This window comes from Gallinula chloropus (genome assembly GCF_964237585.1).
Source record: "Gallinula chloropus genome assembly, chromosome: 8".
Lineage (NCBI taxonomy): Eukaryota > Metazoa > Chordata > Aves > Gruiformes > Rallidae > Gallinula > Gallinula chloropus.
In genome coordinates, this window is record NC_140093.1 from 16,895,617 (window position 1) to 16,909,454 (window position 13,838).

At 38.9% G+C, this 13,838-nt stretch overlaps 1 protein-coding gene across 1 annotated transcript in view; it reads right to left on the reverse strand.

The window, feature by feature from the left end:
- NAALADL2 (N-acetylated alpha-linked acidic dipeptidase like 2) overlaps window positions 1-13,838 on the reverse strand; it is a gene marked incomplete at both ends in the record, with an annotated part of 350,941 nt that overhangs the window by 207,650 nt on the left and 129,453 nt on the right. The window contains one exon of the mRNA XM_084267228.1: window positions 6,001-6,271. Within this exon, the coding sequence (XP_084123354.1) occupies window positions 6,001-6,271 (271 nt within the window). The remainder of the gene's footprint in view (window positions 1-6,000; window positions 6,272-13,838) is intronic.

Genomic DNA, 13,838 nt, shown 5'->3' on the forward strand with positions numbered 1-13,838 from the left:
TTTGCTTTTTTGCACTTAAAAACCCATAGTTTATTAACAACATTAGTACAAAATTGACATTACTAATATTTTATTAGTAAAACTAGCACCATCTTGACTTGCAATTATAAAACAGCAAAAGGTTTTACAGCAGGAGCCATCTGCATCTCTGAAACCTTGCCCTTCAATGACACAAAATCTTGCAGCAATATAAACTGGGCTTTGGTGCATGATGAACTGCTATTATTTTTAGGGAACTGTACAACTTTATTTATGACTGGTTATGTGATATATGCCAGAAAAGTGACAGGATATTCTGCGGGACATCTCTTCAATGATCATTTTTGTAGTCCTTGACTGCAATTTTAAATTATATAACCTTCACATTGCATTTCACAGCTTCCTATATGTAATTATAATGGAATGGCAGCTATGCTGTAGTTAATGCTGAAAGTTGTTTTCTGTTTAAAGGTCAAGTCTATTCTAAAATCCATATTCTTAGTGAGATTGTCTTGAAAATTTGCTGTGCCTACTTGGTATGCAGAGCAGTAGTCTAAATTATGATTATTTGTGGAAGAGGTTTCTGAGAAACTCTTTTATAAATAAAAGATAAATAAAGCTCCTCTAAAACCTCTAAATGTTACAAAAATCTCATGATTCTTCTCATTTGCGTGTATCTGTTATTCAACCTATAGCCCTAACCATCTGCAAACTGATTGCAGTTGCTAGGGATTCATTTCAGCTAGCACATCTCTTCAGAGAAGAAACTTTAGGAAATGTTAATAAAGATAATAATGAACTAAATTGGCATGCCTAAAAGAATTAAATGCATGCATGTATCAAGATTCCCTCTAGCTTGATATTTTGCACCAACATGACTTCAAACGTGACTGAAAGACTTTGGGTGAGATGCTGTGGTTATCCAATCTGAAGAATACACACTCTCTGCCTTCGGAATTAAAAGATGTGAAACTGAGCATGGTGCAGGAGGCTCATTTGGAAATTTTGCCTAGGGATAAAAATAACCTGAAAAGATTTAGAATTTTCTAAAACCAACCCGCTGACACCAATCTTAATTCTGAAATACTGTTAAGGAAATTACCACTAATTAGCTAGAGGGAAGATAAAATATAATAAGGGTACACTAATCACATTTCCAGCACAATGAAACCCGAATCAAATGAAGGCAAGCCATTGGGTCAAGGATTTTCTGATGCTCTGTTCCCTCCAGAGGAACTTGTAACCTTCTGGTGCAGAGCTAGAACTAGAGAGAGTCACAAGTACCGCAAGGGAACAGCAACGTGGTACTGCAAAGCCCCAGCAGAGAGGGAAGGGGGCTGTCATGCACACGACTGGGAAGCCAGGAATGAGTGGGAAAGACCAGAGGAACAGGCAGTAGAGGAGAGGAAAACTCCTATCTTCCTGCAGAGTGAACGACCTGGGAAAGACATTAAATGGAGACATCTCAGCACAGTAGTAACAAACCAGACAATCTGATAAGAGAGCAAGCTTGAGTCCTGCTTCCCTTATTTCCATCTCACCAGGATTGAAGAAAGGTGGGAAGATCACTGAGTGAGCTTAACAGATGGGTCTGTACTTCCTGCATATTGCTTCAGGTTGCATTAATCTCTGTGGTGGGTTCTCATTTAGCTGAGAAAGTGTCACCAAAACAAATGAACCGGAGCAGGCTGATCTGCTATCAACAGATGCAGGGAATCTGTTCTGTATACTGTAGAGACTGAAGCAAAGAGTGGGCATTCTCACGTGCCTGCTCCCTGCAGCCCCCTCCAAAACTAATCAAAGATATCACTGGCCAAGTAAGGAGTCTAAATGCCTAAAATCAGCAGACACTTTGAACAGAGGAATGGGTAGAATCAGGGAATGCTGACAATGGCAGGGAAATTAACATAGCAGAAAAATCTAAGGAGCCAGGGAACAGTGACAGAGGAGGGGTCAAAGAACAAAGGAGACATGGCCAGATGTTGAGAGCGCTGTCTTGGAGATAGAGATGATTCATTTTTGTCCATGAAACCATCAAATCCCTGCCTGCATATGTAGTCCCATTTCAAGACCATGCCAGTACTTGTGCTGTTCTTGCATCCTCACCTGGTTCCTAAAGGAAGATAGTCCTTTCAGTATATGAGGCCCAGGAAAGAAAAACAATGGTTTCCCGGGTTGCTAAGAGTGCCCACAATGTTAACAGGAAAGGATAGAAGAACAGCAAAAAAGCCAACAGGGATTTGGTGTATCCAGTTATTCCTGAAGAGGCAGAGGAGTGCAGTGTAGCATGAAGTAAGGCCCTATAATGGAGGACACTAAGTATCTCTAAAGTATTAAAGAAGATTTAGGATTGTCAGAAGTTCCTTAACAGTCCCATAAAGCAAAGAGTAAATAAACATAAGTGAAAGGAAGGCGAGGAAAACTTAAGGTCACACTAAAATAACTGCAGAAAGTCAGGGAATATACAGTAAATACAATCTTCAGTTTGCTTTAATTAGCATGTCCTTGAATGTCCCAACACACCATTACCTCTGCTAAGATTTTCTCTTTCCAGTTGCTAAAGAAACAAGGAACAGCGCAGACAAACATTACAAAACTACAACTGAACACTTGTTTCTTCCTGAAGTTTGCTGTACTCCGTGGGCCTGCTTTAAACCAACCATCCTGATGACCCAAGTACCACCCAGCCTTCTGCTGCGCTCCCAGCCAAGACGCATCTTTCCTTACAGCTCACTGCACTCGGGGGATCATCGTCACGTGTGCTAACAGATGGGCCACAATATGCACCTACACTGACACGACTTACCAATATGGTACTGAAAGGAGGATGCTGGATCTCTGGGGGACCATGCACACCTCTCCTCAGTTCTTGATGGTGGCTCCTCAGCTCATCCCTCCAACTGCTTGGCCGGTGACAGCACATGCACAGCTCTCAGAGCACCACACACCACGAAGGCACAGAGCAGCACATTCAGATTCACCACCCTACTCTCACTCTGCAACTGGTTTGATACTGTTTGACAACACATTTTGCTTTAATGCCTAAGTTTGATGCAATGTAATTTCCCTTTATATACATACTCTGTTCGGCAGAGTGGCTTTCCTGTTTTCATCAAGCAGACAAAAGGTTTGAACTCTATAAAAGGTACCTGATATTTACGTGTTAATAAAAATATATTTCATGTATGTCATTCTTTCCTTAAACTGACCTAGTCTACGACATATTATTTACATAACTGCTGCAATATCTATTTCACAACCAACTAGAGAGCTCTCTCCAGAACTGTAGGCTGCCCTGGCTGTCACCGTGATGGGTAAACAGTGTCACCTTTTCAGGGCCTGATGAATTACAGAGCAGTAGTAAAGTGCACCATCCATCACAATGGCACTAAGTAGGTTTTTGAAGTAGATTTCAGATCACAAATGCTCACATTTTTACTCGCAAACACTGTTTAGACTGTTACCAGAAAGCACAAATTGGATAGCTCATATACAATGGTCATATGATGAATGGACATGACAGGTGGCCAAAGAAAATGAGTCTTGCTATTCTACAAATAACCTTGTCAACAGTAAAGTAGAGGTGTAGCTCTGCTGGTAGCCAGACTGCAGTAACTTAATGGTTTTATTTACTTGAACTTCCAGCAAACCAAATATACAAATGAGATACAATGAAGCAGCAGCATCAAAGCAGTATTAGCAATTCAACCTGATTATGTGACACACAATAGAAATTTTCTACTATGGATGTGTCACATTTGGAAGAAAATTATTCAGATTATGATTAGCTGTTAAAAAACTACCTTTTCACAGGAAAACTCTCATGATTTTGCAATCACAACCCACTGCAAGATATTCAAAACACACAACTTGTAGCTCCACTGAAAGCAATCAAGTCACCCTCTGATAGCTGAACACAGCAACAGCCAACACCTGCTACTTCTCATTTAAAGTTTGTCTCTTTCCATTTGTTTAAACAGTAGAGTTTGTCATGTGGGATTGAAAGTCCGAGAAGTTAGATCACTTCCAATTTATCCACTGCCTAAACAAAAAAAGGAAATTTCACTTTTAGGCAAACCTCCAGATCACAGGACACTTTGGGTAGACTTTCGGAAGAAAAAAACCTGAGGATCTGTGAGGGTGCAAAGATAGGACCGTAAAATTGTCAACCAATTCTTTGTTTTAAGTACAAGCTCTGAATTTTGCCAAAGCCAACATCCACCCCCAATGATGAGTACAAACACAGTGTGCAAGGTCCTTATTTCTGCAGAACTCAATCATAGATAACACTGCTCTGAAATATAACTGAAAGCAGTACATGTGTTACTGGCAACAATATCAGTGATTTTTCTCAGAACATTGGATTTCCTTTTATCTGATGAATTTGTTAGCAACACATTTATTTTCACAAAATAAACCTTGAAGGCCACAACTGTACTTTTATCTCGTTACAGTTACTCTTATTAAGTTACAGTGAGAAAATAATATTACATATTGAGTTTCTAAGTGATAAATGTGAGAAGCCAAACCCATTCATTAGTACTTTTTTTTTTTACCCATGGAAAAGTTAAAGCTTACATCACATAGGTTAGGACCTACCCTCACATACTTCATTGCTACATAACAACAAGCTTTAACCTGAAGTTGTTGGGTCAACAGAACACAGGCTTTATGGAGATACTAACCTCAAGACTCAATATGGAAAGCATCAAAGATATACAAAAGAGGAGATGGGGAAAAATTCTCTCTCCCAAAGGAGAGCAATAACTTAATTTCTACACTCTGGAAAAAGTCCATTGGACTAAAAAGCTTCAACGCTTTTAAGAGAAGCTGACATTTGTGGTCTTCTGACTTTATCAGCCCTCATATTTCCTACAGGCCAAGATTTGAAATTATGTTAACAGTCCATAAAAAGGGTTAGTTAGCTTCATGCAACTTTTCCCATTACATGATTTCCACATTGTATTACATATTACCAATAAAGATCATGGGCAAGCACCATCAGAACCAAAAAAACACAACAGTTGCATTTTACTGCTAGAAATTCAGTAACTGGTATGTTATAAATATTAAGTTATTCACGAAGTATAAAGGTATTTTGGAAGAGGTATCCTCCAAACCCAAAGCCATTCACCATCTGTCCCTCTAGTCTATTATAGTTCTAAGTCTTGAAAACAAAGATATTTAAACAATAAAGAAACCAAGATGGGAAAAAAACCCATGTCATTGGAATAACTTACAGTATTTTAGGGAGAAAGACAACAGTAATGCAGTTAGCAGTGAAACTGCCATTTTTATATTCAGAAATACTTACTGAGATTTATAGTATTCTCAGCCAAGAAAGTAACAGAAATGATGACCCCTTTGTGCACCCCAATATATTCGGAAAGCAAATATAGGGAGGCAGTCAGTGAAGACAATAAAGAGGATAAAAGAAGATAATCCAAGATCTTATTTCACTTGGCAAGTAATAAATCCCAACAGGCAGGATCTTTTCACTGGGAAAACTTCCTAACAAAATCTACAGTAAGATAAAAATACAAATCAGGGTTTCAAGAGGAAACAGAGCAGATGTGCCAGATGAGTTGCCACAGAAGAAAGCATATGAGAACCATGACCATAATTCAGAAGCACCAGGTATTAGCTCAGTACTCCTGCCAGTCTCACTGCAGAAAACCTGATCTTACCCTTCCTACAGGCGTCCCTCAAACCAGTAGCAGTTATGTATCATCAAGGATAAAAAGTGTGACTCCAGACACAGCTTTCAGGTTTTTACACCCAAGCAAAGGACGTTAATTCATAAATTTAGATCCTATATATGTATACACACACATATAGATCATACAAAGCGTTCAGGTGTGACTGATTATTAAATTTTAATTGAGATTGGCCACATCATGTTTTACCTAAGTACGTTCATTTTTAGGCTGGACACGTGCACTTTGCCAGCGAAGTTCAATAAAACCTGAGGTTTTCTAACTCTATTTTGCCACAAATAACAAATATAAATGGTTGTATTACCTCAAGAGTTCCTTTGGCAGAGTAAGCTGCATACGAGTACAGGAGGTCTTGGCTATGAAGCGTTTTGGTTTCTCTGTTGCATGGCTGTCCACTGGGATAAAAGCATTCACCACTGTTCTTCAGAGTTACCGTGTTTGAAGAGGAGCCTGGTAGATCAAGCAAAACTGAGTAATTCACCAGCCGGACATCTTCAAGACCTTGGGAACTCCACTGAACCAGAATTTTCATTGCAATGTCTACATCATCTTCTCTATGGAACTGTAGCAAATCTCTGGAGGAAAAAAAAAAACCCACACAAGTCAACAGAGTTTTAGTTTACTTCCCACCAAGACACTCATGCCTTGCATTAGTCCATAATTCTGTTGATAACGTAAGATCAAACAGGCAAAAAAAAAAAAAACATTGCAAAAGCTATTTTTTTACAAACAGTTTCTCACCAATTGTGGACAAAAGCAAGTCTGGATTTGAGAAATAAAGAAAAGGAAAAAAGAAGTCAATATCTGATTAAAATAAAGAAACCTGCAGAAATTATTACAGTAATTGTTTCCAAATTAACATGTCTGGTGCTGATTAAATTTCTGATGTAAAATCAATTTAACCAATCATTGAATATGAAGAATGAAATATGAATGAACATTTCAGTGACTTCAGGCAGGGCATGAAGCTGAAAATTATTTGTAATTATATGTTTGGCTTAAATTTATCAAGTAAAGCAAATTTGCACTGTTCCTGTAAATCTTATGCTAGCTGTCAGAAAGATCCAGGCCTGTAGGTTGGTGACTCTGCCTGTGGCATGGGAGGTGGATCTCCTTGGGGTCCCTTCCAACCCAGACCATTCTAAGGTTCTACAAGGGACAACTGAAGCCTTTCACTATTTCATGCAATCAAGCGCTTACGTGAGGCAAAGCGGAGCACATATAAAAAGCACCCTTATTCAAATAAAAAGCCCTATCCAAATTCAGTACAAAAAGCTTAGAGAATATTTGCTGAATTTTGTGAGGATTTTCTTTTGCGTCTGTGTGTGAAGCTCTTAGGACTGAGAAACAAGACTAAGGATCATAGAGGTATTGATTTCCAAGCACTGAGATACTGACACTGCCTGGAACTCTTGTTCACAACCTTCTCTTCACCAAAAGACCAATTATATTTAGATGCTTTAGGGTCCTTAATAGAACCTTAAAAATACCCTAGCTGTCTCGCACACATCAAAAGCAGTGGTTGAATAATGCATGGTCTTTCTAAAGCCATTATTGCAAGCACTAAGAATTTGAGAATCCCACCAAATGCTTTCCAGGACCCCTGTACTATTCAGAACCAAGCTGCAAGGCTACAAGGCAGGATGCTCCTGGCTAGAGGTTCCCCTCCATGAGCGTCTGCACTAACCCCAGGGACAGCTCTGCCAAGGAAAGCTTATGGCAGAAAGCAAACACAAAACTCCCTTCTCCAACCCGACAAAGCTATTTTACCACTCAGCAGAACTTTAAAAAAGAGAAAAGTTACTGCCTAGACACTATCAAAATCTTAAAAAGACAAAGAGTGAAGTTCTAAAATCTATGACAGGCTAGAAACAGTTCAAGCGTTATATATTATATTCAAATGACTAATGCCTATTGTCACATTATACGGATGAAATAATTATTCTAATGTCCAAAGGATTAAAAAAAACATGCAAAAATTCTTTGATAAAAGAAATAGGTTGTATTCCAGCCTGTGTTACAACAGCAAGGCTGTTAGTGTACAAAGTTCAGAATCTTTACAAGAACAGTGGCCTCGAGTTAAAGCCTTCAGAGACCCTGTCAGGAAGAATAACTGTCTTGAAGATTTAATCTTTTTAAATTATTTAAAATAAGTCTTGGAGCAGTCTACACAAAACAGGCAAGTTAATCCAATCTGTAGTATATTACAAGTTTCCAATTTCATCTCCTGTGCCTGCTAATATAATGACAAACTTGGGCAGTGCAGATACACACACAGTTGTTTGATTAACACAACCATTAACACAATATCCGCATTTCCCTCGGGTGATAGAAGCATTAATAGAATAAATAATTGTAAGAAACTTATCCCAGGCCTGTAAGGTTACAGCAGGTTTCAACAAGAAGTTTTCAGTTTCAATACAAGGAATTAAGCGTTAAAACAAAGAGACACAATAAGCAATTTGCTCCCTTAGTAATAGAAGTTACTCTCCACTTCCTTATTAAATAAGCCTGTCTTTGAAACTTTTGTGACAACATATCTGATTAAAGAAATGAGTGCAGTCACTATTCACTCCATAATTTCTTTATAGAACGTTAAAATCAAATTGCAAATTACAAGCAAATGCTATACTACAATAAATCAGCACGTACTTTGATAAACCTTATGAACACCACCACCAAGATACCTTTTGGTGACAATTTTCTTACAATGACTGACTTGCACTTGTCTTCCATGTAATTCTGCTGACCGCATGGAATTGAAGTCAGAGGTAATTTAACTCATTTTCATTACATACAAGTCGAATAACAGGTAAAAAAAGTAAAAACCTGTATTTCCTAAACTAGATCAAATTCAGCAAAGTGTAAAATTTGAATGTCTGTCCAGAAAATACCCAAAACTTCACGTGCACTTCACAGTCCTTCTCTAATAATTGTCACCGCAGTTCTCAGAGCTACCTGGGGCTCCAAGACTCTCAGCAGTAAGACTGAAGCAGCAGAAAGAAACAGTCCCCAGGGATGATTACGTTTCTCAGTGTTGCAAGTGGCTGCATTCTCAATAGGAATCAATAGCAATATGATTGCCAATTCCAATTTTACAATACTGGCGATAATAATATTGGCCAAATTTTGGCTTCCCTTACATTAAAAATGTACTTTGCTCAGCTACCTGTTCTGGTTCAGCCAATAGGAATAACCACAAAATTAATGGGCACATTTCAGTTGCTGTAAATCTGCGTAATTCACTGAAGTGGAGCCACCTTAAGGAGACTTAAAGATTGATTTCAAGGTAGAACCTATATTAATAAATATAACAAGTCAAAACAACAGTAAGGCTTTACTGGGTACTCTCAAGGAGATTTCCACAAGTTGCTTTCCCTTACTTTCTAATATAGATCAGATACTTAACTACTGTACATCATAATAGGATGTAAACTTGTTTCATTAGTCATTTGCTCCAACTCAAACATGCTCAGTTCTCCAACTGAATAGATACATGTAAAATTGCACTGTAAAACTCAGAAACCCACTTGCATACAGTAAAGCTTTCCCACTTTGATATGATGACAAGATCAAGAATATGTTTAGGAAGGCATGTTCTTAGATTTCCTGTGTAAACAAGAAGTCTAACTCATGTTTTACTGAATGATCAGCTGGATGTCGGGGCCAGTGAAGAGCAGCAGACCATGACTCTCAAAGGTGCAAACTTCTAAAGCTTGGAAAATAATTGGAAATAAGATAAAGATACATCTGCAATAAAGCTGGGTTTGCAGCAGAGGCTGCAGCTTCAAAAGCCCATTTTTTAATGGATGATTATAAAAGATAAATGAACACACACACACGATATACAGAAATCTCATTTTCAAATTGGTAACCATGGGGAATATGGAGCTGCAGCAGCTACATGGAAAGTTATCTGCTGTAACAGCACTTTTTTTGATGCAGCTTGCTAAAGAAGAAACAAGGTATTGCAAATAAGACAGCTGCTCATTGCTGGCGATACGCTGGGACCCTGTGAAACACCGCTCAAAGGATGCCAAAGAATTAGAACAGATCACTGACAAGAAAAGGAAGGAATAATTTAACTGTATGACAGAACTCCTTATCAGACAGTGCTATTAAACTGTTACAACTCTCCCCAAAACAAATCTAAAACTGCAGTAGCATTCTACAGATTTAATCTTAAAAGTCTACAGGGACAGAATTGTCCCTCAAATAGGAAGACATTCATGTGTGGCTTCTTTCTTTGCTTGGTTTTTCTTCAAAGATTTCATGTCTGTCTAATGAGAGTGAGAAAGGGCCTACATTTCACCACCTAGTAAAAATAACATGAATTCCAGCTTTGCAGAGTTAGAAGTTTATTTAATTTTCTTCCCAAATTTTGACTCTGATTCTTTTACATTATTTTCTTCCAACTGAAATTGTTGATAAAGAAATTACTGGAATTTCAGTGAAGAACTAAGAACAAATATATCTTTTGAATTTTTATAGGCCAACTCTTCAGCTTAGCAGTTGTTTTCAAGTTTTGGGAGTTGCAATGAATTCACCAGACTTGTTTTGTGAAGCCGCATCACAGCATTATCTTGCCTGATATACTGGTTCCAACAGTAGCTGGTAGCACCTAATCAAAACAGAATGCAAGAAATGCACCATACAGGGTTATTACATTTACAGGCTTCCATGCATGTGTCTCTCTTCCTACCCACAAACTTTGTCCAGGCTGAGCTTTAAAAATGTTTACATATGTTCAGGATTTTAGAACTCGTCTCAGTCCATTAAGAGCTGAGCTGCGGCAGCTCCAGCAGTGCCGGGTGAGCGCACAAACCAACTGCTCAGCATATGCACAAGTATTTTTCACAGTTGCAGATAGAGTATTTGTATCCATCACCTATAGTGTGTACTCAAAGCAAACTAAATGCATTCAGGAAATACCACCTGCCCAAGCCACATCTGTTTAACTTTTAATTACTTACTCCTGGTTAATTAGGGTGCTCGACTGGCTGGTCTCCAACCTGCCCAATTGGATTTCCTGTGGTCTGAACAAATATGCTGATTCCAAAATAAATAATAACATTAAAATAAAAGTCCAAGAGAGGATAAATATTTATCAGGAGGTTACAATATGCAAGTAATATGTTCTCAGGGTGCTGAGTTGACTACATGCAGCTTAGTGCCGGATAGGATCCAGAACTGCTTCAAGCTCTTCAGGTTATGCTGCAAGGGCCCCAGTGACCGGAAAAAGCAGATTCAGGACGTGTCCTTTGTCACATCTGCAATCACTCCCTACATATTCTGGGCATATTTTCTGCACTGATATTAATTTTTGGGAAGTTTCAGGACATTGGGTCACTAGATATGGGTCAGCTACTATGTGACTTGCTGCTGCATCTTCCATTTGCCTGATTTTTGGCCAGTCTCATCACCCACAGCAGCCTCTCCATTGGCGATGGAGCTTGGGCAGGAGAAAGGGGCTCTCTGCCAGCCCTACACTGTCATCCAGTTCTGCCTGACAGAGGATTTATACGTGGCTCATCAGAACAGTGATGAATGCATGGTCTGTCCTAATGACAGGAAAACTAAACCCCCTTTCATTCTTGGGTAACAACATATCACTTTTGCTATCAAAGGGAGCATTTACAGATCTGCACCTGCATAACTCTATGAATGCAGTGCCTACAGTATAGATATCATGCTATTAACATAAAGGAGTATGATTTATAACAGCTTTTACCTTTCACAGACGCAGAATAAATGTAATTCATGAAACCATAAAAAATACATAATGGCAGATAACAGAACACCAACTCCAGATCTGGGTGTGCAGTTCTCCAGCAGAAAAACGCTCTGGAACTTTTGGGGGTTATTTAACATTATCTGCACTATGACTTTTGGATATTGTCAATACAAAGGGACATGAGTCACCTTTTTAGAAAATTATACCATGAGCTGGCACAAAAGTAGTTTTAAACAAAAATTCATAGCATTTCTATACTATGTTTAGGTCCACATGGGTATTAGACTTTTACAGGGGTATATGACCCTCTCCTATTATCGTATAATTACACACAAAACAGCATAAGGCCAAACCTCTCATTTACCTGAAGTTCTGTGGCATGAGACTGAAGTATACCCTCACATCTCAGCCCATGCTGGCTCCCAAGCTTAGCTATTTTGCACATTTGTAATGTATTTTTTCACCACAGGACTACCAAGCATATTGCTACTACCCTGCATGAGACAGTCAAATGCCTTTTATATTTTTCTAAATACAATTATTAGGATAGTTCAAATCTCACTTGCCAACATCAGGATGGACGCCAAACTTGCATTCATAGCAGATGGTGGAAGTCATTGAAAAATATCTGATTCTCTCTCACTCAAAACAAGAAAAGTCATTGTTCCTCTACACTAAACATTGCAAAATCATAAAGTGAGCATAGTTGGGCTTTCCAAAGGTTTCTAAGAGAACTGGATGTCAGTTATGCTGACAACTAGCCAGCATCCAAGTCTTCCAAATGCCTCAGAACATCAGTATGCCAATATGAGTTCCAACAAGGGTCTGTCAAATGATTGCTCATAAGAGGGTAAAAACAGGACAAGCACACATAAAATCAATCCCTTAACTACTCTTCTAGTCTACCTTAAGCTGAGAAAAATTTTGACAACAATCTATAGCTCCAAATATCTGTGACTTCTTAGAGAGTACTTCCCTTACTTCTCAGCTATAAAGTGCCCTTCTAAACTGAAAAAGAGCTTTTCAGATCTATTAAACACACATATTCCAGTTACACAAACTTCCATAGTGGAAATGAAGACCCACTGTAAAACGTGATGCCTTGCCTATCCCAGCAACAGACACAAAGCCAACAGTATTTTAAACAACATTATAGTATTTTAAAATAGCTTATCCAGTCCCAACCCCCTGCCAGGGGAAGGGACACCCTTCACCAGCTCAGAGTGCCCAAAGACCCATACAACCCGGACTTGAACTCTGCCAGGGGCAGCCACAGCTTCGCTGGGCACCCTGTGTCAGGGCCTCACCACCTGCACAAGAATTTCTTCCTATTATCAAATCTAAATTTACTCTCCTCCAGCATAACACCAGTCTTCCTATCACTCCCTGCCCTTGCAACCAATCTCTCTCCAGCTTTCCTGTAGCCCCTCCAGGTACTGGAAGGCCGCTCTAAGGTCTCCCTCAGAGCCTTTTTTTCTCCAGGCTGAACAAGCCCAACCTGCTCAGCGTGGCTTCACAGTAGAGGTGCTCCAGTCCTCTAATCATCTTTGTGACCTCCTCTGGCCACATAGATCCACAACAGGTACAGGTCTGTCTTGTACTGGGGACCCCAGAGCTGGATGCAATATTGCAGGTGGGGTCTCAACAGAGCAGAGCAATATGAGTTTCTCTCTGTTCTGAATCCTTTAACTCTGATTTTCAGTAATTCCTGACATAAGCCACAATTTCAGCATCAACTGTAGGTATAAACTGCATCCCAGTCCAAGGAAGGTTCTGTTCTCATTCTTCTGGGTATGGTCTTCTAACGCAATATAGTGAAAACTCTCAGTATTTCATGAATCAGTACCATCTGCAAGCACCAGTCATAAAGATCCCTCATCTAAGGTCCAAAAAATGCTGCATATGTGCATTAGCATTCAAGTCCAGAACTTGTTGGGCAAAGAACTGAAGAATTTTGTTAATTCAGATCTTTTGCAAGTCAGCCAAAAAGACTTTGCACATATGCAAAATATATTATCTGGGGTTTAGATTTGATAGAAACTGTTTTGAATACATTAGATTTTCAAAAATAAAGACCTTAATACAATTTTTATTAGCAGTATGGAAAAAGCAGGACAAAAAAAGTCAACATTACCACAGTACTTGAAGAGATTGACTTATCAACAGAGCACAAAAGTACAGAAAAATGCATGGGCCAAAGCAAAGGTTGTTTAAACATGCTAATTTGGAATGGACTACGAGCATGGTTAATCAGCTGAAGTTCTGCTGTCATGGAATAACTTGCTATGTTACTGCTTTTTATCACTTACAATTGTGTAGCTAAAAACCTGAGGCAGCTGCCTTTGATATTAAACTAGATGCCCAAGAAATGAAAACCACAAAGTTGTGGAAGCTTTTGAAAATGTTTA